This window comes from Rattus rattus, chromosome 1 (assembly GCF_011064425.1).
Source record: "Rattus rattus isolate New Zealand chromosome 1, Rrattus_CSIRO_v1, whole genome shotgun sequence".
Classification (NCBI taxonomy): Eukaryota; Metazoa; Chordata; class Mammalia; order Rodentia; family Muridae; genus Rattus; species Rattus rattus.
Window position 1 is genome coordinate 153,928,016 of NC_046154.1, and position 27,656 is coordinate 153,955,671.

Genomic DNA, 27,656 nt, shown 5'->3' on the forward strand with positions numbered 1-27,656 from the left:
ATGCAGAAGTGTGTGTGTGTGCATATGCAGGGGTGTGTGTGTGTGTATACAGGGGTGTGTGTGTGTATACAGAGGTGTGTGTGTGTGTGTGCAGAGGTGTGTGTGTGTATGCAGAGGTGTGTGTGTGTGTGTGTATACAGAGGTGTGTGTGTGTATACAGAGGTGTGTGTGTGTGTGTGCAGAGGTGTGTGTGTGTATACAGAGGTGTGTGTGTGTGTGTGCAGAGGTGTGTGTGTGTATGCAGAGTGTGTATGTGTGTGTATACAGAGGTGTGTGTATGTGTGTGTGTATGCAGAGGTGTGTGTGTGTGTATGCAGAGGTGTGTGTGTGTAAGTGTGTGTGTGTGTGTGTGCACGCACGCACATGCGAGCGCGTATATGATTAAGTACTGATCTAGAATCCCCCAGTGAGGGGCTGGAGACATGGCTCCTGAGTAGAGCCTTGGCTTAGCATGCACATAGCCACACACACATGCATACAGACATGCCTATGGCCTGTGCCTGTCTGCAGAGATCCTCATGACATAGTACACATCTGGAGATAGACTCTGACCCACTCGCACTTGTATCTGTGCAGGCTGATCTCTGCACACACGCCTGCACTTGGATGCATTGTTATGTGGACACACACACACACACACACACACACACACACACACAGATTGAGCCGGCCCATCCCCTGCCCTCTACTCCCCAGCTTCCCAGGAAAAGCGCCTGGTCCTTGTTCTCTCTACTCAACTATATTTAGCTCAAGAGAAATCTCAGGCTGAAGTCCACGCGGTTTCCATGTCCTGCCTGGAAGCTCGGATGAGTGATTTCTCTGCAGCCCACACCGAGGCAGAGGCTGGCTTCTCTGTCCCCAGGAGGGGCACTGGATGTCTGCCCACACCCCAGGGAGCCAGGCAGGGCCAAAGGATTTTGTGTTATGACCGCTAACTGAAAACTGGTTAGGAACATTGCTAAACTAGATGGTTGGCTTAGGCCAAGCCTATCATCCCAGACCTTGAGAATCTAAGGCAGAAGTTCCTGGCTAGCCTGGGCTACACAGGGAGACTCTGTCTCAAAACAAAACAAAACAAAATTCACTGTCAGTTCATGGCAAGCTGCAACGAAAAATATAAGGCGATTTCACTGAGCATTTGATTAACTCTGGTGAGGGCTGGCCAGAGGTCTCAGCTGGAAAAGGGAATTGCAGCAAAACTGAGGATCTGTGTTGTCCCAGGGACCCACAGGGAAGAAGACAGCAGACTCCTACAGCCTGTCCCCTGACCTCTGCATGGGTGCAGTAATGCATGCAAATGTGCGTGCGTACACACACTCACACTCGAGCACATGCACATGCACGTGCAAACAGGCATGCCTACACAGATAGTTTTAAGCAATAAAACGCTAGGACCGCTGAGAGGGCTCAGATGGTGAAGCACCTGCTACAAGACTAACAAGTTCGCTTCAATGCCTGGAGAGAACCCACAACTGCAAGCCGTCCTCTGACTTCACAAGTGCTCCAATATCTTCCCCCGCCCCTCCCCCACATTCACACAATATATGTAAATAAATGTAAAAGAGGGACTGGGTGTGGCTCAGGAGGTGGAGTCACTTCCGAGTCCCCTCCCACCTGAGCTGTCTGAAGAGTCCCTTCAGCCGTGGCTTCCCCAAGAATTCTTACCCAGCTTGGTAGCCCCGCCCACCCAGGCAGCCCAGCCATGGCCCAGGCCACCAGTTCTTGAATCCCCTAGCTCAGGACAAATAGACAACCTTTTGTTGAATTATCATCAGCCCTCGGGCCTGGGCCGTGCGGTCACAATTCTCTAGACCCGTTCCATGAGTGAATGTGTGATTGTATGACTGGCTAAGGGAGGTGATGCTGGGATGACCCTGACTCGCCCCGTGGCTTTTGCCCCTTACCACTCCGCCTGCAGGGATGGACAGCCGCAAGAGCTGGGCCACTCTGAGAGGCCAGCGGGGTCAGGGGTCAGGGTTCACAGGGTCTAAGCAGCAGGTTCACACCAGGCCGTCTGTGCCCTCCAGCTCTCTAGACGCCAGGTCCACGCTCATGGCTGATGATGTCAGGTACTAACAACGTCGCCCAGGCCCGGAAGCTGGTGGAGCAGTTGCGCATCGAAGCTGGGATCGAACGCATCAAGGTGAGCTGCGTCAGGGGGTGGGGAGTGAGGGGGACCCTGTGAGAGGGCACCTGTCCTCAGCCATAGATTCTGTGTACCCAGGGGTAAACCTGAGAGCGAGCCACAGCCGCTTGTGTTCTGTCTGTCGGGACTGAACCTGGGGTGAACGTGGCTTTCCGCATCAGGCCGGCACTGCAGGCGACTCGGGTCACCCTCTTGTCAGTTCCTTGTCTTCCTCCGGTTACCACAGAGGGGAGCAGGAAATATACACAGAGGAATGGCGCAGATGGGTGTCCAGCTGCTTCCACAATCTGGCATGGTTTTCGTTTCTTGAAATGACAAGAAAATGAAACGAAACATTTCATTTCAAAAGAAAACTGAACCGTGTAGTAAATAAAAAGGGGCTGAGAATCCTCAGAGGAGCCCAGAGGGTCCTGGAACATTTGTACTCTGAGCCACGCCCCCACCCCCTCATTGGGGGGATTCTGGGTGGGACCCCGTCCATGGCCACGCCCCCAGCCCTCTCACTGCTTGTTACACTTTCAGGACCATAAGCCCATGCCAAGGCCTGTTAACAGAGCCATCACCTCGTCCCATTCCCTCACAGCCATTTCTCTACTTACTATCTCTGGATTCACTCATTCTAGAAATACTTTATCATGGAGTGGGTATATACTATGTGGCTTCTGCGTTTGATTCCCTCACTGAACACAAGTTCCTCAAAATCCCTTTGTGTTGTAACCTGTATCAGAGCCTCATTCTTTACCATGACTGTGTAATATTCCACAGCATGTGTACCACAGAGTGTGTGTGGCCTCCTCTGGGCTCTCCCTGCCTGTGGCTGCTGTGGTTATCTGTTCCATGTGACCTCTCCTTTCTCCTCCTTGTGCTACACAGGTCTCCAAGGCCTCGTCAGAACTGATGAGCTACTGTGAGCAACATGCCCGGAATGACCCCTTGCTGGTTGGTGTACCAGCCTCTGAAAATCCATTCAAAGACAAAAAGCCTTGCATAATTCTCTAGTTCTCTCTCTCTTCCTCCCTCCTTCCTCTCCCTCTCTTTCTTCCCACTCCAAAGGTATTGCCCAGTTTTTCCTGTAAGAAAAAAAAATATTTGAATCCCTTCTACTTTGAATTTTAAAGGAACAGAAACCATTGTGAATGCCTGGAGCCTCCTGACCTAGCTGGAGTTCGTCCTGGCCTAACTTTAGCCTCATCCACCCCCTCCCGTCAAGAACCACTGATGTGACAGTTTTTAAGCTCCCCTTAGTTGGCCTGGGGAGAGGGTTCTGTTGGCGAACGGGCGAGCCTAGCAAGTTTTCGGACCATAGCTGCAGTCCTCGGGTCCCACATAAAACATGCAGGCGCGGTGTCAGAAGGCTGAGATGGAAGGATCCCCGCGGCTTGGGGACTGCATCCTAGCGGCCAGTAAACTCCAGACAGTGAGAAACGATGCCTCCAGACACAAGGCAGAGGAGGATACCCAGCCTTGACCTCTGGCTCCACACGCGGCACACACAATGCACCCTGTACTACCCAGTGTCATTCTCGAGTGGCCCTGTCGTGTGCACGGTGACAGTGATGCCCTTTCTCCAGAGACTTGGCCCATTCCAGAAACGGGCATTTGGGTCTCCATACAAAGGAAGCACTTGCTGGTATGGCCGAGTGTGTAACTTTGTCTCCGAAGCCTGAGATCCATATGGTCATTGGTGGCTCCTCGTTTTTCTCCCAGTTACACAGATGGTTGTGAGGGCAGAAGTGCAGATTTAATTATCTTGAGGTGATTGAGAAGGAGCGATGGGGTTCTCCATCCCACATCGTGACTGTGCCTCCAGATCCCCCTTCCTGGGTCAAACTATTTTTTAACTAACTAGAACCCAAGTCCCTCAATGTGTGGACTGTGGCCATTTTCTGCACTCCTTCATTGGGAGATTCATCTCTGACCACACCCCCAACCCCTCACTGGGGGATTCTAGACGGGGCTCCACCCCTGACCACGCCCCAGTCCCCCACTGAGGGATTCTAGACGGGGCTCCACCCCTGGCCACGCCCCAGTCCCCCACTGAGGGATTCTAGAAGGGGCTCCACCCCTGACCATGCCTCAGCCCCCTACTGGGGATTCTAGAAGGGGCTCCACCCTGACCACGCCCCCAGACCCTTACTGGTAGATTCTAGATAGCACTCCACTTCTGAGGCAGGCCTCTTCTCTATTGTGTGAGCAGAGCCCTAAAGTCCAGGCTGGCCTGGACTGGAACTGGAGATCTTCCTGCCTCTGGCTCCAGAGTACCTACCTGATAGGCCTGTGTTGCATGCCTGGCGTAGGATTGGACGGGAGATGACAGGCCGTCTGTCTATGACAGTGACAGTGGCAGGTCTAGGGAGGACACAGCTTAGGTGTGCCAGTGTGGTCTGCAGCCATACACAAAGGCATCTCAAGCATTTGAGACTCCAGTTACCTCTTTCTCCTGCCGGATCAGTGTGGGAGCAGAAATGAAGCCAGTCCAGTTATTCCCTGCAGCTCTGGTGGAAATCTGCTTCCCAAACCCTGTGCCAGGCTCATCCCTGGACAGTTGCTCAAACTGCCCATGGGCAAAGTGAATGGAGCCCGCAGATCTGGCTCCTAGCCTATTAGGCACAACCTACCACCTAGATAAGGTGGCAGCCCCCCGCCCCCAAGTCCATTTGATGGAATCAGGGAAAGAAGTTTGGGATGTGACTAAGGGGGAGGGGCACTGCAGGTGCTAAGAGAGGACCCTGTTTCCCCCTCCATGGGCCACAGAGAGCACAGACCAAGGGTCAGGCTCCTCCTGTGCTCTGACTCCCAATTACTGGTCAGAGAGAGCCAGGACTTTGGTGAGCCTGACTCTCAGAACCTGTGGTGGAATCAGAAAAGCCAGTGTCCCTCCAGAACTGCAGCCACCTTTCATTAGGCTAGGAACCAGGTCCCAGCAGGTGTGTCTCCAGCTGCACTGGCAGGGGACAGTGAGGAGAGAGGAAAGGACATACATTCTGGGGACCTGGACTGCAGAACACCCAGCCAGCATGCTAGAAACCTGGGTTCCACCCCAAGCTCAATAAAAAAAAAAAAAAAAAAAAAAAAAAAAAAAAACCAGGCGTGGGCACTGGGGATGTAGAGGCAGGAAGATCAGAACTTCAGGGTCTTCCTCAGCCACACGATGGGCTCAAGGTTAGCCTGGGCTGCATGAGACCATGTCTCAAAGACAGACATTTCAGTGTGCTCTCTCATGTTCCTAACACGCCTGATTCTTTCCCTCTGGAGGCTGCTGTGCCAGCCTGGCCAGCCTGCGTTTGGTCGCAGCCTTGTTTCTCAGCTCTGGGACAAAAACTCAAATCTGCATCTCTGCCCACACCTCCAGTTCCCCCTCCCCGGGTGACTCGCAGGCCAAGGACAAAGTGGCCTCTTGCTCCCAGGGAGGGTAAGATGTGCTGGTGTAGCCTGTGTACGTCCTAAGCACTGAAGCCCTGCCTCGGCCTAGAGACGCTTAGGGAAACCAGAACACATCAGAGCAATTAGGAGCCAAGAATGGTGGCCCACGCCTTCAATGCCAGCACTTGGGGGGCAAAGGCAGGCGGATCTCAGTGAATTCGAGACCAACCGGGTCTACAGAGTGAGTTCCAGGACAGCCAAGGTTATAGAGACACTGTCTAAAAACAAAACAAAACAAAACCCAAATCTGTCAGACCTGCTGCAACTTGAGCCACCCAGGAGGGACTTCCTACCTAAGAAGGATGGTGGGCATGGGGGTGCATCCTACACAGAAGCCATACACACCGGCCAGATGTCACATGTCACTTTCCAATTCTGCCCCAGGGCTGGCTCCTCCCCCTTCACGCTCCAGGGCTGGCTCCTCCCCCTTCACGCTCCAGGGCTGGCTCCTCCCCCTTCACACTCCAGGGCTGGCTCCTCCCCCTTCACACTCCAGGGCTGGCTCCTCCCCCTTCACACTGCTTTGTGACTCTGGTTTTTATTTCTGATTAAAAAAAAAAAAAAATCCCGTGTGCCATTCCCACTCTCCCAGTGTTGCTATTGTGTGGAATGAGGTCACAGGAGGACGAGTCCTCCACAATAAAAACCTCTCTTTTCCTTTTGCCTTGACTCCAAAGTCTTTTTCTCTCCCTGACAGGATGGCTCAGATATTGTGAGGGATGGTGCCCAGCCTTTCACACCCCCTTTCTCAGGGACTCCATCGGACACCTGGGGTGAGAGAGGCATGAGGCTCAGGCCTGGAGGACCTTAGGTCTGCTCTTTGAACTGTTTTGTTTTGAGACAAGCATCTCACATAGTCTAGGCTGGCCTCGAACTCATTGTACATTGCAGGCTAGCCTGACTTTCCTGCCTCTAACTCCTGAGTACTGTGTGACAGGGTGGCCAGCATGGCTGAGTCCCCACAGTGCTGGGGGTGGGAACCAGAGCTTTGTTCACACTGGGTGAGTGCTCCTCCCACTGTGCTCCCCTGCCCCGGACTTTTTGTTGTTTCCAGGCACACTGTATACCTGCCTAGAGTCACCCAACAAGGGGCTTAGAACATGGCTCCGTGAAAGAAAGCTCACATCGTGTGTGCAAAAGTCCTGGGTTCAATCCCAGCACCATAAAGGATAGACCTAAACACTTTTATTCCTAAACACTTGTGCAATCAGATGTTAAAACACGGGCATCCCTTGGCTGTAGTCCAGGACAGCAAGGAAGTTCCAGGAAGTACCTAGCTAGTCCCTTACAGTTGCCGCAGGCCCTGCATCCCTGGGCTCACAGCCCCAGCCGCCTCCTTTGCAGCCAGCAGTGCCGGGTGTCCCAGTCTGCCTGCCTTTCACCTGCCTCCTGAGGACCAGACTGGAGACAGGAAGTGCTGGATAACCCAGGACAGTCCCCGGCACAGGGCCCTCTGCAACGTTTCTCTGCTGTGGGAGATGACATGACTTCTGAGGGTGCAGATGAGGGGGGTCCTTGGGGCTTGCCGCAGCCACCTACAGCCTGGTGCCCATGGAGCCTGAGCTTGAGGCAGACATTTCTGTGACCCGAGGTCCAGGGTGAACTTGGGACAGTGAGGAGGGAGGGAGAGCCGGCTAGAAAGGGTGTGCTGTTGACTCAGCTACCCCTTGCTGTGGCCTGTGGTTGCCTCTGAGGGACCATGGCCAACAAACTCACCTGGGCAGAGACCCGGGATTCCGGGAGCGGAGGAGGGGAGGATGGATTCCCGGGCTCCACTCTGCACAGCGTTCCCAGCGGCTCTCTGTACATGAGGTCACACTGTGAGACATCGGTGACAACCCTCTCCCCCAAACAGAGCCAGCCTTCCCGGGACAGCAAAGTTGACTGGAACTGCAGGAAGTTTTAAAGGTGGCGGTGAGCGGGGCCTCAGGCCAGGAAGGCTTAGGAGTTAAAAAAGAACAGGGCAGGTTTCCAGAAGTGTCTGCTGTGTATGAGACGATGCTGCCGCATCCCCGAACCAAGCTAATGTGCGTGAATCACAGGCCACACACCCTGCTCTGCAGTCTCACAAACCCTCCAGAACAGCTTCTCAGAGACCCTAAATGTCCTAAAGGGCTCTGTGGAAGCTTTCCTGTGACAGGGGCAGATCACAGCCACAAGACAGAGACACAGGGGCAGCACTTGGGAGGCCGGGGCAGGCGGATCTGGAGTGCAAGACTAGCCTGAGCTACAGAACCTGGTGCCGGCGAGGTGGCTCTGCAGTTAAGGCACTGGCTGCTCTTGCAGAGGTCCCAGCTTCAATTCCCAGCAACCACGTGGCGCCTCACAACCTCCCGAGACTCCAGCTCCAGGGGAATCTGACGCCCCCTCTGGCCTCTGAGGGTACTGCACTCAAACATAATACAAATAACTAAAAACAAGATAAATGATTCTTTTAAAGGAAATGTTCTGAGCGGTTCTGGTTCTAGAGATAAAAGCTGGAAGCATCTGAGGCATTTGGCCACAGGGAAAGGAAACATTCCCAGCAAAGGATGCGACTCAGCCACGGGAAGGGACACGGTGCTAGCATGGGGTGACTTGAGAACACTGTGCTGAGGGAAACAAGCTTTGCAGAGAGGCGAACATTGGGAGTCCACGGAAAACAGGTGACCCTCAGGTGACGGCTGTGATCATCAGGGCAACAGCCCCAAACACACCCACATCTAAACAGACGGGGCTGGGCCTTGGTCCACTTGCTTAGGAGCAAAGAACCTGGCAGGTGGGTTCTGAGCTCTGGATCATCCAGCGCCCGAGGGTCACCGCGGCTTTTACATGGACATTTTATGACAACTGTCTACTGGACAGGGGTGGAGACTGGCTCAAACCTGTCATCCCAGCGCCCAGGGGTGGAGGCAAGAGGATTGCTGTGAGTTTAAGGCCTCAAAAACACAGAAACAAAATGGCGTGGAGGCAGCTAGGGTGCTGGCTCAGAGGTTGAGAGTAATGGCTGCTCTTGCAGAGGATCCGGGTTAGGTTCCCAGAGCCCACATAACTCTAGCGCCAGGGGCTACAATGTGCCCTTCTGGCCTCCAAAGGCACCCATAGGGCCCAGGTACAGATGTAATTGAAAACAGTTAAACAAGCAAACAGGGCTAAAGGGACAGCCGGGGGATTGGGGAGGAGACACTTGCTGCCAAGCCTAAGGGCCTGAGTTCGATCCCTGGGACATGGTAGAAGGGGAAGTCGACTCCTGAAAGTTGTCCTCTGACCTCCACAATTAACCTGGCGGCCAGCATGGTGTCGGGGGGGTGCAGATGACTTTCCAGGGCTCACTGGCTGCCATCTAGCTCTGGGCTCCGAGAGAGATGCTGTCTCAAAGGAATAAGAGGAGGGCAACCTAGCATGACAGGCCGTGTTAGCATGACAGCCCATGTTAGCATGACAGGCTGGGCTGGTTCTTTCCGGACTACAGAGTGTTCAGGCTGTGCTCAAGGCTGGGCGGATGGCTCAACAGGTAGAGCCCGACAGCACCTGCCGCTCTTCCAGAGGACATGGGGAAATGACATATTTCAGGCTCATGTGGCTCGCAGGACATTTACAAAGCTTAGGCTCAGGGCTTCTGTGAACAAGAAAGAACTGTAGAGTGAGAGGAGGGGAGGGCACTCCCAGACCCCAGTGGTACAGCTCTGGTGAGTCCTCACCATGCCCTGTGGGCTCCCACACCACCCACGCTCCTGTAAGCAGCCCCAGTAAGCGTATTTGGTTCGCACACAAATAAATCAATGAGAAATGAAAAATGAGAAAACCTTTTTGAAGCAAGGTCTCCCTCTGTCTTTCTGGCTGACATCAAACTCACTACATAGACTAGCACGGGCTTGATCTCAAAGAGATCTGCCTGCTTATGTCTGGCAAGAGCTGGATTTGAAGTCTCAGGCCACTAATAAACATTTTTTAACAAATAAATGTAGTAAAAGCATTTTTTTTCCTTTTCTTTTTTTCGGAGCTTGGGGACCGAACCCAGGGCCTTGCGCTTGCTAGGCAAGCGCTCTACCACTGAGCTAAAACCCCAACCCCAGTAAAAGCATTTTTAAGGCTTCCTAGGAGCTGTCAGTGCAGGTCCAGATGACTCTGACAAAGACCTGGTCACAGTGTACAGTCCCCTGGGATTGTCTGGATCCGGCTGATCTGTGAGCCTGTCAGTGAGGGATCCTCTTGATTACTTGACTAACTGATGTGGGGAGACCCCAGCCCACCGTGGGCAGCACCATTCTCTATGTGGCTTGGCCCTGAACTGTATCAAACAGGAGGAGTGGAGGACTAGCATGTGCCCTTCGCTAACTTGATGGTTGTTTTAACTTCCTGTTGCCTTGATAACGTCTGTGACAGACCAGAACCAAGAACCAAATAAACTCTCTCTCTCTTTGCTGCTTTTCCTCAGCGTCATTTATCACCTTAGTAGAAATGGAATTAACACACTACCTAAGGATACAGGCTGTGTGCGTGGGTGAGTGCATGTGTGTGTGCATGCGTGCATGTGTGCGTGTGTGCATGCGTGTATGTGTGTGTGTGTGTGCATGCGTGCATGTGTGCGTGTGTGCATGCGTGTATGTGTGTGTGTGTGTGTGCGCGCGCGTGTGTGTGAGCTCTCTCCAGGACACGTGGGACCCGAACCTTGGAAGCAGTAGGTTTTACTGTGGGAAGAGTGACGGAATGCGGCCCTGGCTGATGGCCTGAGAATGCACCCACTCAGTTTCACCAGAATTTATCGTTCTGGGAAGAAATCCAAGCTCAGGGTGGGAAAGAAACTTGCTCTTGTTCATGTGAGACTACACCGGGCCAGCCAGTGGGACGTGGGGGCCGAGCCAAGCAACAGGTGCCCGGGGTCGGGATCCATCTGCCTTCTCAGGCTGCAGTCCCCAAGACCTTACTTCACACCCAAGGTGTTTCTGTCCTTTCTTACTCATCCCCAAGATCTAAATAACTTTAAGAGTCCTACAGGATCAGGCAGGATTAGGAGGTTGAGGTGCTGAGGCCCGGCCAGGCTCCTTCAGAGAAAAGGGCTGGATCCCCCGCCCCGGGCCCTGGCTTCGAGGAAAGGAAGCTCACCTTGCCTTGCGCAGCCTGGCAGGGCAGGAGATGGAGCATCTTCAGAGAAAACGGCCGGAAGTGCAGAGGAAGCTGCTGGCCAGATGGGGAAGTCAGAGTCTTACCTCACCCGGGCTCCGTCACACCCCGCTTTGAAGCCTAGAAGACTGGCTAGGTTTGGGGCTTTAGAAGGGGGCAGGGTGGGGGAAAGCGAAGATGGCGGCGCTCACTGGCAGAGCCAGGAAGCAATTACGTCATGTTTGATCTTGTATATGAAATCTAAATGTGAAAATGGTGTGTGCGGGGCGGTTCAGAAGAGGACAGGAGTCAGAACCTGGGGTAAGAACAGGTCAAACAAGGAAGGGGCATAGGCCGCGATAAAGAGGTAAGGCTTGGGCTGGAGAGATGGCTCAGCGGTTAAGAGCACCCGACTGCTCTTCCAGAGGCCATGAGTTCAATTCCCAGCAACCACATGGTGGCTTACAACCATCTGTAAAGAGATCCGATGCCCTCTTCTGGTGTATCTGAAGACAGCTACAGTGTACTTATATAGAATAAATAAAATAAATCTTTAAAAAAAAAAAAAAAAAAAAAAGAGGTAAGGCTTGTGCTGGTTACATACAGAGCAGAGGAGGGAATCGGGGAATCGGGGAAGAACTAAAAGATGGCTCAGCAGTGAACCCCACTTGTCACTACAAGGACACAGTTTTGATTTCAAGCACCCAGACTAGCTCCAAGAAATCCAGCATCTCCGGCCTTAGAGGGCACCTGCCTAGGGGAAAAGCCTACCCAGAAGCCCCCAGTGAGGAGCTGAGAGCATGCACAAGGCCTTGGGCTTCACCATGAGTGGATTCCAGACACCGGACGGTTAGAGTTTGATTTCGCTTTTGATTGTGACCGTGCTCTGATATTTTTCCTTCTTGAAGGAAGAAAGTATTTTTAGTGGAGCCCACGGTTAAGAGACTTTGAATTGTAAAAAGACGTTGCATTTTAAAAGAGATTGGATATTTTAAAGGGATTGAAATTTTAATACTTGCTGAGGGGCAAGTTCAGAGATGAGGGGACACCCACAAGCTGGCCTAGGGACAATCTCAGAAGGCAGATTAGACTAAACCCGGGGTTTGGGGATCCTCCTGTGCTGCTGCACCTCACTTTTGTGTCTCTCATAGAAATTCCTTTACCAACGCAGCCGCATCATTCCTGTGCCAAATTACTACCTACTATTACTACTACTACTACTACTACTACTACTACTACTACTACTACTATTATTATTATTATCATTATCATTATTAATTTGGTTCTCCCAGACACAGTTTCTCTGTGCAGGCCTGGCTGCCCCAGACTCACTCGTAGACCAGGCCGGTCTTGAACTCAGAGATCTACTTGCTTCTGCCTTCTGAGTGTTGAGATTAAAGGCATGCATCACCATGCCTGACTGAAATTCTGATTTTTAAAAAAATATTTATTTATTTTATGTACATGAGTACACTGTAGCTGTTTTCAGACACACCAGAAGAGGGCATCAGACTCCATTACAGGTGGTTGTGAGCCACCATGTGGTTGCTGGGAATTGAACTCAGGACCTCTGGAAGAGCAGTCAGTGCTCCTAACCACTGAGCCACTTCTCCAGCCCCCAAATTCTGATATCTTCATGAGGTCATGGTGTCACGCCTGTCATCCAAGCACTCTGGAGGTAGAGGCAGGAGGATGGCCACAAATTGCAGGCCAGCAGCGTATTCACAGTATTTTCCACATCAGCCAGGGCTACATAGCAGGACTCTGTCTTAAAACAGAACGAGATCCTGTTATTTTGAGCGTGGACACTGAGGAGCGGTCAGAAGGCACCCATGGCACAGTGAGCCCACAGACACAGGCCTCTGTTAATCCAACTGCAGGGCTACAGAATGACCAAGGCCGCCTGGCATAAAGTGTAGGTCACCACCAGTGGGAAGCCAGGGGCATGTGCTGGCCTGTGTGTCACCAATCATGAGACCCGCGAGCCCAGTCCATGGCCTCAGTGTCCTGTGCTGTACTCTGGGTTCTCCCCCATCAAGGTCCTAGAACAGAAGGCCTGGGCTTCACAGGATGTAAGGGCAGACACCAGAGGGAGTCCCTTAGCTGGGCGTGGGTACTTGGGAGCCCCTTAGCTGGGCTTGGGTACTGACACTTTATAGAGTACTAAGTGCTAGATTGCTAAGTACTAGTACTCCAGTACTGGGTACTTCGGTGCCTGAACTTGCCTCCTTCTGGAGACCCTGGCTCAGTTCGCCAGGTGAATCCCATTCTAAGTTCTCTAACACATTCGTTGATAAATCCTTTACCTCATTGTGATTCCCAGGACATATCCTGAAAGGAGGCCCAGAGAAGTAAATAAATCGTCCCTAGTTGGCCCAGCACTTAGACATAGTATTGGTGGAAATAAGGTCACGTTCCCTCTACCCCAAGCATCTTCTATGCCTCAGTTTACCCTCACTCTGCAGCCCACCTGTGGGGACAAGGTAAACCCCCCCCCAGCCAAAGGAAGTGTTGGGCTTCTTGACACTCCCAAAACTAGGTGAAAGATTACAGCCAGGGAAGCCCTGCCCTGTCCTGGGGTGTCATAGATTCCTGGAGGCCAGAAGGCCTTGCTCACTGAGATTCTGGACATGCCACTCCCCCATCAGAGACCAGGGGCTGTCCCTCCCCTGAGGCTGGTGGCAGGTCAGGGGGTGATGCCTGTTCTGTGTGGTGGGTAAGACAAGCTGGGTCAGTCGGAGGGGGGGGGGGAGAGGGAGGATGAGGGAAGGTAAGAAAGGGGAGGATGAGGGGGAGAGGCAGGAGGGGGAGGGGGAGGAGTGGGAGCAGGTCAGCCAAGCTAGGTGGAGGGATCCCCAAAGCGGCTAAATATAACCACGGAAAGTACGACGTGTCTCCAAATAGAAAGCAGCCAGTTTGGCCCAGGAGGAGGCCAGGCAGGCTGGAGAGAGCAGAGGGTCTGAGAGAGGTGCCCCCTGGACACTTCCACCAAGATCTCCCTCACCCTCTCCTTCCTCCTGTCCTGCGAGGCTCCTCCTCAGGGTCACCCGTCATCCAGGCTGCAGAGTGTAGGCACCTCAGAAAATGAAGCCAACCTCCTCCCTTTCTCCCAGGTCCTGGCTGGCCTCAAGATTGCTGACCTGGGAACTGGGAGGGCCCAAGCCACCCAGGCTAAAAATAGTTCTCAGCCCCTCCCAGGATATATTTAGAGTGTTGTCTGCTTGGAGTCAGCAGGAGCCAGTGGACACACCCCAACCGACTCGGCCGGCCGGCCGGGTGCCCTGGCTCCCATGTGGGCACGGCCTCAGGCCACAGCAGAGGCCGGGATGCCAAGCAGTGAACACTTGGCTGCGGCTTTGGCGCCTGCTGTGCTGTGTGTAGCTATGTCACCCAAAGACCTCTCTGAGCCAACTTGTGGACAGAGGGTGACCAGAGGGAAGGGGTCTGCCCTGCACAGATCTTTGCCGTAGTCTTTTGGAAAATAGACGGAACTTTCACTAGGCAGCTGTGGTGACCTTGAACCTCTGACCCTCCTGCCTCTCCGGTGCTGATGACTTATCTGTGCCAGTACATCCAGGGAGTGTGGTGCTAGGAAGGGAGCCAGGGTCCTGTGCGCTGAGCTACAATCCCAGTCCTTAGAGGGAAGGATGTTTGATTTTTTTGTATTTTGGGGACGAGGGTTTGCATGTAGCCTGCGTGGCTTCAAGCTCACAGCAATCCCACCACAGCGTCAGGAGCAGTGGAGTGAGAGACATGTATCACATGCCATCTGGTTTATGCTATGCTGGGGACAGAACTCAGAGTTCCTTCATCCCAGGAAGGCCCACAGTGCCTGGCCCCAGTCCTACGGACTGAGGGTTAAGATACTTCCAGCCCTAAATAAGCCTGGATCAGGTGCAGAGACCCCAGCCTGCAACCTTGTGGCCACAGACACGAGCTGGTAAGGCAGGCAGAACCCAGCTTCAGTTTCTCCATGCGTGGAATAGTTCGAGGCCCTGCCCAGCCCCATTCTAAGGACTCTCTATAAATGCACACGCAAACACACAAACGAAAACCCACGGACACATTTTCTTTGTCCATGTGCTCGGCCTGCGCAAAATCAAACGTAGAGCTGATGTCATCCGATCCCGGCTCCAGTGTGGCCCACGCAGGACGGCGCCACCGTCACGGGTGATCTGGGCCAGGGAATCCCGGCGCGGGTGGAAACCCGTGACGCCGGCGCAGGTCTTCCGGCTCCAGGAGCAGTGGGCGTGGTCGCCGGCCTGGGCGTGGCCTCGTTTTCTACACACTGCAAATCCTGTGTGCTGCTGTCTGAGTGCCTGCCTGCATGCCCACAGTGCGTGCAAGCACCTGTGACTTCGTGGCGTCCCGGAATGATCCAGCTTGCTATGCATGTGTGAGATTAGGGTCTGTGCACCCGCAGGCTGTTCGAGTTCTGAGACTTGAGCTATGGTTCAGTAGATGCTAATCCCTGAATGCCATCGGTGGTGTCACTATGTATACAGAGCTCGGTGTGTGCCTGTCATCCCAGCACAAGGATAATGGAGGCGGAATGGTCAGCAGTTCAAGGTCATCCTAGGCTATACAGTGAGTTTGAGGCCAGCCTGGGCTACATGAGATCCTTCCAAGCCTTAATCTCATTTTTCAAGATCTAAGGGGGGCAAGAATCATGAGAGGGTTCCCCAAAGTAACTTCATCCCTGACCACACACACACACACACACACACACACACACAAACACCCTGCAGGTGCCTCATGTGGGCATGGGGCCCCCGTGATGACTGGCGGTTGTGGGCGGACTGTGGTGGACTGTGGGCGGGGCCGCTGTGATGACTGGCGGGCTGGGCTGTCCTCTGTCTCCCCACTAGTCTGGGATCTAATTACCGTCAGGGTGAGACTGGCTGGCTGGAAAGATGAACACATCCTAGTGTGTCTGCAGCCTGTCTGGGTCTCCACAGCCCTTCAGGGTCAGTTCTCGGGGCTGTGGGGGAGAAGAGAGCCTGGGTGGGGTCTGGGATGACCTTGGTGTGGTCACTTGGATTTCTATGTGGGTTCTGGACGGTGGGGGATGGCTGAGGGATCTGCGTTTCTGTTTGCCGCGTGCGTGTCCCTGGCAGACAGAGGGAGCATGCTGCTGATTGGTGAAAGAGAAAGCCAGAACAGTCTCTTGCACATCACCTCAGCCACCCATGAGCACGCTGCGGCACTTGTGCATTTCTCCCGAAAGAATACGAAATTTAAGGTAAAGGGAGAAAGAAAGGAAGGTATTCTTTTGTTTGTAATGACGGACTGCATAGAACCAACCATCCTTACATCCCCACTCTCTGGATCTCAGTCCCTCGCCCCCCACCTCCACCCTCAAGTCCTCACTGCCTACATCCCAGCAGGGTCCTAAAAATCTGGGACAGAGAGATCCTCCCTTCTATGGGCCTTAGTTTTTCCACTGTGAGAGGAGAGGAGGCTTCGGAGGGTGCCTGGATGTCAGTTCCCCCAGTACACTGCCTACTCAGCAGCTCTGACCCCCACTCATGCCCATTTGTTTTCTGGAATGTTCTGCAAGCAATAAATAAATAAATAAATAAATAAATAATCTCAAGTCATGAAAATACTTGCAGGGAGTATGGGGTTACCACACCCTTAATGTTCTTCCAAACCAGGCCTGGGTGCTTAGTGGCCTTGGGAGAGGAGACCAGGGAAGGGGCGCCCACGAGGAAGAGAGGAAGATCAGCGGGAATGAGCAGGGAAGGTCCTGTGCACGCACCTGCTCTAGTCCCCGACAGCCAGAGACAGTGTGGTAGGCGCCACGTGCTCAGACTGTTTTGTTCCAGGGCTTTTTTTTTTTTTTTTTTTTTTTTATCTTGTTTGTGATGTACAAGTGCCCGGTCCATAATTACTGCACATTTACAAACTGAAATGTCTGTGTATTCTTGCAGTGGTTCATTAAACAAATATTTACTGAGTGTTAATAAGCCATCCAGAGCTGGGATCTGCAAGGTTCTCCCAAGCACACAAACGTCTTTGCCCGGGGAGTATGCAGTACCCCGGGGACCCATAACTGCGCCACTGTACGGCTGTTAGAGGTGTGCACGGGAGAGCGCCAGTACTAAGGTGCAAGGCAAACAACCGCACCCCAGCAGACCCCTCAAATGCACACGCTCAGCTCCAGCCTTGGTATCTCCTGTGCAGACCTGCTCGGGCTGAGCCCGGTGCCTCTTGGATGCCTCCTGCCAGCCCCGCCCATCCCCGAGAGTGCCCCAGGCCAGGTGGGGCTGGGCAGGCCCCGGAAACCTCTCCCAGCTGCTGTGCCCAGTTTCAGGGAAGCCAAGGACTGGCACACTGCCCACGGAGACTGCCTGCCCTTGCACCTGCCTTTGGCACTTCCTGGAAGAACCCTGGAGGCCCAGCCCCCACCCACAACCCAGCATGCCTATAGCCAGGCCTCCCTAGTCACATCTCCAACAGTTAGAAGTAACCCTCAAAGTTAGAAGCAGTCCCATGCAAAGCAGAGCCCCTAACGGCAGGCCACTGGTAAAAGTAAAGACTGCACTCTTTTCTTCCGCCGAGCTCAAGGACAGCTGGCCCCTGCAAGGCATGCACATGTGTCCAGCAGCCAGAGTGGACAGTTACACTTAGAGACCTCTCCAGTTCTGTCCTGGTTGTTGCATCTGGGGCACACACTGAGGCTTTTATAGACGAGTCCTGGTCCAGCCAGGCCAATGTGTGAGGCTCTGCTGATGGCTGTTTTGCTGTGCCCAGCAACCAATAGAGCTCCTGAATGGGTGTATCTGCTCTCTATTGGTGTTCGTTTATATATGTAGATGCCTGCACACAGTGGGTGCTGTGTGTAGCATGTCAGTGTGTGCACACAATAGGAACTGAGCTTGGCATATGGATGGCTGCAAATAGACGTTGCATGCAATGAAGAAGCTGTGCACGGTAGGCTCTGCATGCACATAGCAGATTCGGAATGAGCTCAAGGGCTGTACACAGTAGGTCCTGCAATGCTCAGCGGGCTGTATGCACAGGCTTTTTCAGGAATACAGTAGGTGCTCTGCGAACCACCTGTGATGATTTGTCACGTCACACATTTCCAGGAGCAGAACACTGCAGGTTCTGCAAGCATTCTGGGACTGCACTCAGTAGGCCTTGCATTTGCTCAGGATTTTCAGAGTAAATTGTTGCACTCTGCATGCATACTGTAGGTTGTGCATGAACACTAGGATTGCACAAGTAGATTTTGCACCTTGGATGCCTTAGGAACTACACACAGTAGGTTGTGGTGCACGAGTTCAGGGGCTGCACACCGGCCCTGCACAAGCTGAAAGGCTGCACATAGTAGGCTCTGTCCGCGGCCCGCGCTCAGGAGCTGCACACAGTAGGCTTCCCAGACAGCCCCAGGGTAAGCTAAGCTGTTGGTGCTGGAACGCTTGTCCAGAGGTGGTTCCTGAACTGGCTCTCTGCCCAGCGGTGAGCGCCAAGCAGCCCAGGGAAGGCGCCGCTCACAAAGGGAGGGTCTGTGCTAGCGCCCCGCCTCCCGCCGCCGGGGCGGACCCCCCACCCCCGCGGGCCGCAGACACCCGGCCTGGCGGGCACCAGAGAGAGGCGGGCACCAGAGAGAGGCTGGCACCAGCGCTCTCCAGAGGTGGTCGGCGGCGTGCGTTTAGGGCACACCCGAGACCGGCCCTAGAATGGGTCGGTGTGACCCCAGGTTGAGCCAGAGGAGCCCGAGCGTCGGCAGAGTCGCCCACTAGCACTGTCTGTGACTCCAGCAACCGCCTCTGTCTCCAATTATCCAATTTAAGGACCAGGGAACCTGGGACTCCTGCCTGCTGGGGAGGATGGGAGGGGCGCCTGGGGTCTGGGTCAGCGCCCCACTCCACCCCCAGAGTGTCTGGCATAGGGTGGGGTGGCTAGAAGCCATAATGAGGGTTCTGGAAGCAACTGGCTTTTTGCTGAGCTCTCTGCAAGCCATGGAGTTCACCTTACCAGGTGGGAGGGCCCTTGCACTTTCCCTTTTATGGGTGGGGAAACTGAGTCACATCTAGCTGGGCTCCCCGTCTCAGTGTGAGACAGGAGTTAACTTCAATCCTTGGCCTTCGTCCTTTCCACGAAGAGCTGAGCTCTGCCCTTCCACGCAGCCTGGGAGCCTGCAGAGAAGCACTTATGCCATGCTTGCTGTGTATACGAAGGCGTAAACGTCACTCCGACGTCCTCTTGCGCCCTCGTGATCTCAAGTTTGTCCTCTCCCCCGACCCCGCGTGTGCATGTGTGCGTGCGTAAGTCCAGTCTGGAGCGCACACTCCATGGGAGCACACGAGGGTCTTCCATTTCTGCTGCAGAAGATTCTCACTCCACCCACTCCCCGGGTCCTGAGAACAGCAGAGTCCAGAGAGGGGGTGGGGTGGGAATCGCGCAGGGAAAGAACAGGGAGAGCAGAGAGAGGAAGCCCCCTGTGGATTCTGCACTGTGGATTTGGTTGGGGGGTTGAGTCCAAGTCTCCTCCGCCCTGGTGGAGGGGTGGCTTTCAGGCTGTGTGCCATGGGCTATGGGAGAAGGTTGTGCTGGGTTTTGGAGGTGATCCTGGGTTGTTAGAGTCTCTAGGGAGTCTGTGTGACATGACTTTGGGCTTGGGAAAAGGGTTCACCCAGATAGGGGGACCCCAATTCATCCAAATCTATCTATCTGAGTTCATCTGCTTCCTCCTTCAGGGCTAGGCAAGCCCCTAGGGACAGGGTGCTAGGAGAGAAATCATCCCTTTTGTGGACTGGGTGGGGCCAGTATGATGTTTCCAGAGCTGAGAAGCAGGGAGAAAAGTCAGAACTGTCTGGGGCTTGGTGACACACAGGCCTGGGATCCCAGAATCTGCAGGGAGTTCCAGGCCGGTCTGAAGTCATTAAAAATTGAAAGCCAGGATGGGATAGAGGGCTCAGAGGGTAAACTTGGCTTGGCTGCAAGCCCATGCCGAGTTCAAGCCCCAAGACCCACACGCTAGAGATAATCAACTCCGCCAAGTTTTCTTCTGACCTCCACATGCAATAAATAAAATAAAATAAAATAGGGGTTGGGGATTTAGCTCAGTGGTAGAGCGCTTGCCTAGGAAGCGCAAGGCCCTGGGTTCGGTCCCCGGCTCCGAAAAAAAAGAACCAAAATAAATAAATAAATAAATAAATAAATAAATAAATAAATAAATAAATAAATAAAATAAAATAAAATTCTTAAGGGGAAAAAAAAAAAAAGCTAACGGTGACAGCAAGCACAAGTGTTCCAAGCCAGCACTGGGATCTCTTTGAGTTCGAGGCTAGCCTGGTCTCCACAGAGGGTTCCAGTCCAGCCAGAGCTACATAGTGAGACCCTGTCTCAAATACAATAAAAACGACTGGAGGTTAAGAGCACTGACTGTTCCAGGAACACGCATGGTGCACGTGCAGACTCTAGACAGGTTTTACTGCACAGATACTGGCACCCGGAAGCCCTTGGCCAAGGCCCACCCCCTTTCTAGCTCCATCGTTCTCCTACTCAGCTCCACATCGCCAATCCCATTGCTTCTTGTGCTCTCCGTGTTAGCTGTATGTTCCCAGAGGAGCAGGAAAGCCCTGGCCTACAGTCAGAGCTACATAAATGCAGGTGACACAAAGAATTAAGTCACATCAAAGGAGAGTTTGACGCATAGGTGACTTTCTGTGTCCCAGCCTCTGGACAGATTGTTTTGTCCCTCAGGGACTCACGTTAGCCTGCAGCATGTTATGTCCTAGCCAAGTCTTGTGACACCGCTCAGTTTAGGGAACCCTGTCCTGTAGAGGTGACCAGTCACCAGTCATGGGACCTCGGGCAGGTGGCTCCACCTCCTTGGATTGTTTCTCTATGAAGTAGGGACACTAATCATGGTGTCCACCTTCTGGGGATGTCCTTAACAGTCAGTGAATTAAAGTAGAATAATGGAAATGGACTGAGTGTGTGGTCAGTGGCGGAGCCCCGCCTAGAATCCCCCAGTGAGGGGGCTTGGGGCGTGGTCAGGGAGGAGACCCTGCCTAGAATCCCCCAGTGAGGGGCCTGGGGGCGTGGTCAGGAAGGAGACACTGCCTAGAATCCCCCAGTGAGGGGGCTGGGGGCATAGTCAAGGTGGAGCCCCGCCTAAACCCCCCCAAGTGAGGGGGCTGGGGCGTGGTCTGCCTAGAATCCCCCAGTGAGGGGGCTGGGGGCGTGGTCAGGGTGGAGCCCCCCTAAACCCCCCCAGTGAGGGGGGCTGGGGCGTGGTCTGCCTAGAATCCCCCAATGAGGGGCTGGGGGTGTGGTCAGAGTGGAGCCCCCACCCAAGAAGATCATTTTCAGGCCTTAAATTCTTTTCCTTCCAACCCCTAGCACCACTGCCATCTCATATCCTCACCCTGCAAACCATGTGAGATGAAATATTCCAACTATCTCATATGGTTTCCCCCAGCGTCTCTGCATACTTCATCTGTCCTGCCCTTGCCCCAGCCTGGTCCCTTAGTATAGCTGAACAGGTTCACAGGACCTTCACCATCTGTGCCTGGCAAGCGAGGCTCAGAAGCTCGGGCGCTACTGAGGCAGAGTGTCCCTCGGCCGCCACGGATCTGTAAGAAGGTCGTATTGTATTCCAGGGGATACCGGCCTGCGTGAACATATACCTGTTTGTACAAGCCGGTGTTCATATGGGCTGCGTGTGTCACAGAGAGCCAGCTCAGAGAAGTTGAGCAACTCGGCCAAGAGGAACAGGAGTAAAACCCGGAAGTAGCTCAGTGCAGGGGCTGGTGTTCCTATAACCAAGTGCTGGGGGACTGCGTGTGCATGCGTGAGCGTGCGTGCGCGCCACGCCCATCTGCCTGAAATCCGCATTGCCAAGTTTTTCCTGCTTAACGTCCAATAACACACCCACGTTTCCTGGCACAGGATGATGTCCCTAAGGGGAGCAGCAGTCAGGACAGGACCGAAGCTCGATGACCTGGGACAGCTTCTCCCTGCTGACTGGATGGAGTCTCTCCTCAGCCAGCTAGAGTTTTCCCCCCTCCCCACCCATAATTCCAGACTGCAAACTAAGCTCTGAGCGCCAGTATCTTTTTCTGGGGAAAATGAGGCTGGAGCAGTTTTGAGTGTGGAAGGAAGACGCTAGGCTGGTATGGCTGAGTCAGCGAACCAGGTATTCAAGGCGATTTCTGCCAGGAAAACAACAAAAATTTGGAGATGGAGGACATTTAACCGAGGGAGAAACTGAGACAAGGCAAAAAAAAAAAAAAAAAAAAAAAAAAAAAAAAAAAAGTGTTAGGTCTCTTGTTTGTTCAAGGAGGCCACCAGGTCAGAAAAGGGACCGCAGGTTACAAGCCCTAAGGGAAGAACTAGCATGGACCTGCCTGGGGCCACTGCCTGCAGGCCGAGACTGGGAGCCCGAGGCTTAGTCTCCTCTCAATAGTCCACACCTCGACACCCCATATCCCTTCTGTGCCCTCCAGCCCACCCCTGCCCACCTCTCACTCCTTCCCGCTGCAGCCTGTTCATTTCCGCATCCTAATGCCTCTGGGCGACCCCCAAGGTGACCCTCGTCCCTGGGTCTCACTCAAAGATGAGCGTAGCAAAACTTTTAATCCCCCTCACTCGCTCCTCCCCGCCCCCATGGCTAGGGCTCTAGCAAACGCAACAACCCAGCTCCTACCCTCCCCCACACCCTGCACCCCAGATACCCTTCCCCTCCTCCAAACCCTACACCCCGCCCCTGGGGACTCCCCTCCTTGGGGCTCCCCCCGCGCGTGACTCCCAGGGCGACCCTGGGGATTTTCTCCACCCACGAGGAGTTTGGTGGAAAGGTCGCTGGTAAACTGAGGCTGGCGAGGAAGGGAAGCCCTGGGAAGGACCGCACGGTTTTGTTTTGGAGCGAGATGCGGCAAGTGCCAAGGCTTCCAGGGTGTTTCCTACTGTTGATTTTAAGCTTGGGGAAAGAATGAAAAAGCATTCTTTTCCCTTTGTGCATCCACAGGGCCCATCCCAGGAACAAGAAACTTAGGGTGCGTCCCCAGGGGAGGTCAGGAATCTTCCCCGAAAAGCCCCTGCTGAGCGACCTCAGATGTTCTCAGCACCTCTCTGGTCTTTGAGAGGTGATCGCTCAGTAGGTGGTGACGGAGATTGCAGCCGTCTTCCCGGCGTTCCCAGACCCCAGCTCCAGCACAGTGGGTAACAGTGGGGGATGGGCCGCCAGGTTTCGTAATAAACCCGCGTCTTAATTGCTATGAAGCTGGAGTTGGGTGGTGGCGCCTACAACAGACAGCAGCAGCAGCGTCTGGAGCTGCGGAGCTCAGAGCTCCTAACAAGGCTTGGTGGCCGGTGGCGCGACATAGGGTAGCCAGAAGGGGCGGTGGGCAAGGGGGAAAAACAACGAGAACAGGAAGGCTTAACCAGTTTATTGGAATGTCTCTGTAGTAGAAATTTTTAAAAAAATATGCAAGCGATCTGTCTTGCTCAGCACAATACTAAAGTAGATGTGCCTTAGCTGCGAAGTCCTGGGCTCGAGTCCCGGCTCCCGCGGCGAGGGTCGCCGCCCTCCGCTGAGTTACGCACAGTTCACTGTCCAGCAGGGTGGGGGACGCCTCGCCCCACCCCTGCGGCGGTGTCCAGACCGTCTGCGGCTGCGTGCAGAGGCTGGCTGCATGATTGCCAGGCCTTGGCTCTAAAGTCTCTGTCTCCTCCAGCCTGAGGTCCCCTCCTTCCTGTCTTGGCGACCACCTGTGGTGCTGGCTCCTGGCTCCATAGCCCAGGGGGCGGGCGGGCGCACACTCCCCTCTCCTCGTCTCAGTCTCGGTGACTCCGCCCCTCCCGGAAGGTATCACGGGTAGGGTAGCTTTTGAGGGATTGTTCTGGGGAATGAGGGGGCGCTGTCAAATATGTATTTTATTTAATTTTTTTAGGGGACAGCAACTCAACAGTTGCTTTAGGTGTTTAGAGTGGGCCTCAGCGTTCCTCCAGAGAGATATAGGGGACCCACTGGTTATTGCCTCTGCTCTCTTCACAGTAACTGGCCACCTCCACCAAGCCTTGGCTTTTCCAGGAATCTGTATGACAGTTCTGTTGGAGGGAGAAAAAGAAAGGGTTTAGTGGGAGCTCTAGGAGTTCGGTAGGGAGCCTCTGTTCAGCGCCAGAAGCCCTATTAGAGAAAAACAGGCTAGCTCAAAATAGCTGCCAGGGTGATGAGGCAGCCCACGGGACATGCCGAGCATGGCTGGGCAGTGAGCTGGTGTTGGAGCAGCCAGCCCAGCTATGTTGACAAACACGGGACCCAGGTGATCAGGGCGGGGTGGGTCACTCACCGTGACCAGGAGGCAGTGCAGGTCTCGGGCCTCGTTTGTGCCTAGAGTCTCTGCCGGCTCACCCAGGAGCTGCGCCAGCCTTTGCATGCCTGATACCCTGACGATGTCAATGTCATTGTCGCAGCAGAACGATTGGATCAGGGTAAAGTGAATTTGCAGAGCAATATCATCCTCCTCTTCTTCGTCTATGGCCAGCAGGCACAAGACCACGCTGTCCGGGTCCCTGCAGGAGAGAAGGAGTGTCAGAGGGACGCCAGACCAGGAGCGGGTGTAACCGTGCACCGAGGAGGGCATTAGCTCCGGGAACCTCAGGCGGGAGGGGTGGACAAGACCCAGGGTGCAAGGGTGCCCGGGTGGCCGACTATGCAAATACTGATGGCGGGGAGGAAGGAAGCAAGCAGTCCAAAGTTATTGGGATTGCTTGTCAAAACAAAAAACACAAAACCTCAAACTTGCAAAGTCAGGGTTCTGCAGCGAGTCTCTTTCCCTCTCCCAAAAAATTCTCTGAGAAATGTCGCCCTCCACTCCCCAACTCCCAAGAGCGCTGGGAAAGTCCCCCAAAGCCCCGAGCCCTAGAGGGATGTTAGAGCGCGCGTGCATCAGAGGGGCGCCCCCACCCACGCCCGAGAAAAGGGGGTGCTGACTCACACATTCATCAGTTTGGCCGCCTCGTACACCCCCACGGTGAGGCGATCCTGACGCTGCGCGGCCACCAGCAGCTGCTCCACCGCGGCAGTCACCGCCTGCATCCTAAAAGGCCAAATGGGGAGATTAGGCGATGACAGCCCAGCAGACCTCAGGCGGCGGGCGAGAAGACCTCGGTCTCCGTTGTACTCACTTCTGAACCGCGTTGTCGCTCGCCACCAGCTCTTCCAGGGTCATGATTCAGTCACACTTCACAGCGGACCCCCACGGAAGATCCCCAAGGGCAAAGCACTCGTCCAGATCCGAACCCAACAGGCAAAAACCTTCCCGCGCGACCAGAAGTGTCCGAGGCTTTCCGGAGGCGGTGGGACTTCCTTTCCCAAGAAAAAAGCAGGATTAAAAAGAAGATTGCAAAAAAAAAAAAAATTCCCCTAGAAATTAATCCAAGAAGACGGAGGTGAACACGGATCCCGGGTTGACGCGGAGTGAGCGCGCCGGCGCTGCAAGCCGCTTATAAGACCGCCCGGGAGAGGGCGTGGCCAGGGGGAGGCATGCACCGCCCAGCCATTGGTGGAGGCACAAAGAGCCGAGTAGCCTGCGCTGAGATTGGCTGGAGGTAGGAAAGGGCGGAGCTCGGATCTCCGGCGGCCCCACGTGGGGGTCAGGGCTGGGAGGAGCGTGAACCCAGGCAGCGGCGACTGCCAGCGAATCGAGAGAGGAAAAAAAAACCACACACACAGACAAAAAAAAAAAAAAAAAACAGAAGTTTCTCTCCTGATTTCCCGGCAGCCGCGCTACGCAGGCCGCGCGCGGGGTTTCCAGCGCGAGAGGCTGGCTTGAACTTTCGGGGAGAGCTGTCTGGAATCCCCTCCCTGTCCCCGGAGAGTCCCTAGCCTTTCCCAAGCTCTAAAAGAAGGGATGTGCATGGGCCAGGAGGCTAAGTCTGCAGCTCGGCCTTGGAGAGTTGGAGAGTGTTTAAATAAGTCTAAGGTATATAGTAAACACTTGGTGAGTTTGAGGACCGTGGGATCCTCTCCCCAAAGTGAGAACTACAAAGGCATCCCACCAGCGCCGGTACAAAGGTGCTCTGAGAACGCTCAGCCCTCTCAGGCGGGGGTCGTGGGAGAGGCACACCCCAGTGGTCGTGGAAGGTGGCTTGGCGGTGCCCCAGGGGTCCTGGCTGCAGAGCACTAAGGGATCCCAGGAGGAAAGATCCGGAACCCCTTCTCCCCGCTCCTGGCACCCCGAGTTTCAGATGAGCCCGGGAGGCGCAGGTGAAGAGCCTTCCAGACGCTCTCCGGGGCGGCCCCGCCCCCTGCCGGCTGCCTCGCGGTCTATCCTCAGACCGCGTCGCCACACCTGATCCAGTGCTGCCCCCTGGGAGTGGTGACTGAAAGGCAGCCGCTTTTATGTCCCTGGCATTTTTGTAGTACGCAGCATGAACCACAGGCCCCCTCTTCCACGAGTGTCATTTATCTTTCCAAGGTTTGGCCGGCTATCTGCATTGTGCAAAATGGAAACTGAGGCCTCCGAGGGCGTTCCGTGAGCCACAGTGTGAGGGCTGGTAGCGGACGGCAAGGACACGAGGGAGGCAGACAGACCCCGCGTGGGATTCTCCCACGGCGCACGGGGGCTCCGGGTGAATCACCCTGAGTCCCCTCCTCCGCCAGCCTGGGTCCTGGCCTCAGCCGCGCGGCTCGATTCGCCGGATCCCCCATCCCAGGTCTGGTGACGCATCCTGCATCCTCCGCGCCGCCCACCCAACGTGCGAAATGTCCCGGGCGTGAGAGGCGCTGCGGCGACACCTGGCGGCCCCACGAGGCCTCTGCTCACGCAGTTTCCGGAAAGGGAGGGGAGAGAACACCTGCAATGATTTTTTTTTTTTTTTTTTCTTTTAAATTAAATTTTTTGCGATGCTGGTGATGAATCCAGGACTTCTTGATGCCGGGGAAGCTCATCACCGATTTCTACATACCGCTGTGGCGCAACCTGACATGCGCTATACATACAGTATATTGTAAATACCAAACATGAAGGGCAAGACAGCTCCGCAGGTAGAGTTGGCCAGCAAGCAATCCTCCTCGGAGCCCATAGGATGGAAGATACGAGCTGACTCCTCCTGCAAGCTGTCTTCTAATCTCCGTAGATGCTCCGAAGCGTATGGCGTCCTCACACACAAGTAAACTTACTAGATGCATAGTTTAATAATTAAATTGGCTGCTGGGCTGTGGCAATGGCTCGGTGGGCAGAACGCTTAGCCAGCATGTGGGGGGCGTTGCTTTCCATCCTTGTACCACACGAACCATATGGTGGTACACACTTGTCGTCCCAGCACTGGGAAGGAAGAGACCGGAAGATCAGTCAGTAGGTCAGGATCATCCAGGGTTACGTAGTGAGTGTGAGGCTACCCTGAGCTAAATGAGACCCTGTTTGGAACCTGGGGGTGGAAGTGGAAAGATGTCTCATCCGTTAAGAACACTGGTTGCTCTTCCAGAGGATGAGGGTTCAATTCCTGACTCACATCAGGCAGGGTCAGGATAGTGTAACCCAGTCTGGGACCCAACGCCCTCTCCCAGCCCCAGCCTCTGAGGAACACAGACAGCTGCAGGCAAAACCAGAATACATGTACTTTTTTTTTTTTTTTTTTTTTTTTTAGATTTTACTTATTTAATATGTATGACTACACTGTCACTGTCTTCAGACGCACCTGGAGAGGGCATCAGATCCCGTTACAGATGGTTGTGAGCCACCATGTGGTTGCTGGGAATTGAACTCAGGACCTCTGGAAGAGCAGTCAGTGCTCTTAATCGCTGAGCCATCTCTCCAGCCCCCATATAATTTTTTTTAATAAAAAGATGAACAAAAACAAAAAGGAAAGGCACAGTGGCACACACCATTAATCCTACTCACTGGAGGCAGAAGCAGGAAGATCTCTGAGTTTCAGTCCAGCCTGGGCTACAGAGCATGTTTCAGCCCAGCCTGGGCTACACAGTAAGACCCTGTCTCAAAAACCCAAACAGCAGGGGCAGAGAGATGGCTCAGTGGTGAGA

The 27,656-nt window shown here is 54.2% G+C and overlaps 2 protein-coding genes across 5 annotated transcripts in view; one reads left to right on the forward strand and one right to left on the reverse strand.

Moving 5' to 3' along the window:
• The window catches only part of Gng7 (G protein subunit gamma 7), a 60,513-nt gene extending 57,222 nt beyond the window's left edge, over positions 1-3,291 (forward strand). For all 3 annotated transcript variants that reach the window (XM_032907436.1, XM_032907438.1, XM_032907437.1), the window contains 2 exons: positions 2,028-2,143; positions 3,020-3,291. In XM_032907436.1, the coding sequence (XP_032763327.1) occupies positions 2,060-2,143; positions 3,020-3,145 (210 nt within the window). In that variant the 5' untranslated portion in view covers positions 2,028-2,059 and the 3' untranslated portion in view covers positions 3,146-3,291. The remainder of the gene's footprint in view (positions 1-2,027; positions 2,144-3,019) is intronic.
• A 19,752-nt stretch (positions 3,292-23,043) lies between these two features.
• Gadd45b (growth arrest and DNA damage inducible beta) lies at positions 23,044-25,093 on the reverse strand. Of its 2 annotated transcripts, XM_032907440.1 has the most exons (4): positions 24,800-25,084; positions 24,610-24,711; positions 23,962-24,184; positions 23,044-23,719 (listed from the first exon to the last, which is right to left on the reverse strand). In XM_032907440.1, exons 1-4 carry the CDS (start codon positions 24,841-24,843, stop codon positions 23,606-23,608), a joined length of 483 nt encoding a protein of 160 aa, XP_032763331.1. In that variant the 5' UTR covers positions 24,844-25,084; the 3' UTR covers positions 23,044-23,605. The 2 variants fall into 2 exon arrangements, with proteins under 2 accessions (XP_032763331.1, XP_032763330.1); XM_032907439.1 differs by having other exon boundaries at positions 23,044-24,184; positions 24,800-25,093.
• Between the last annotated feature and the right edge of the window lie 2,563 nt (positions 25,094-27,656).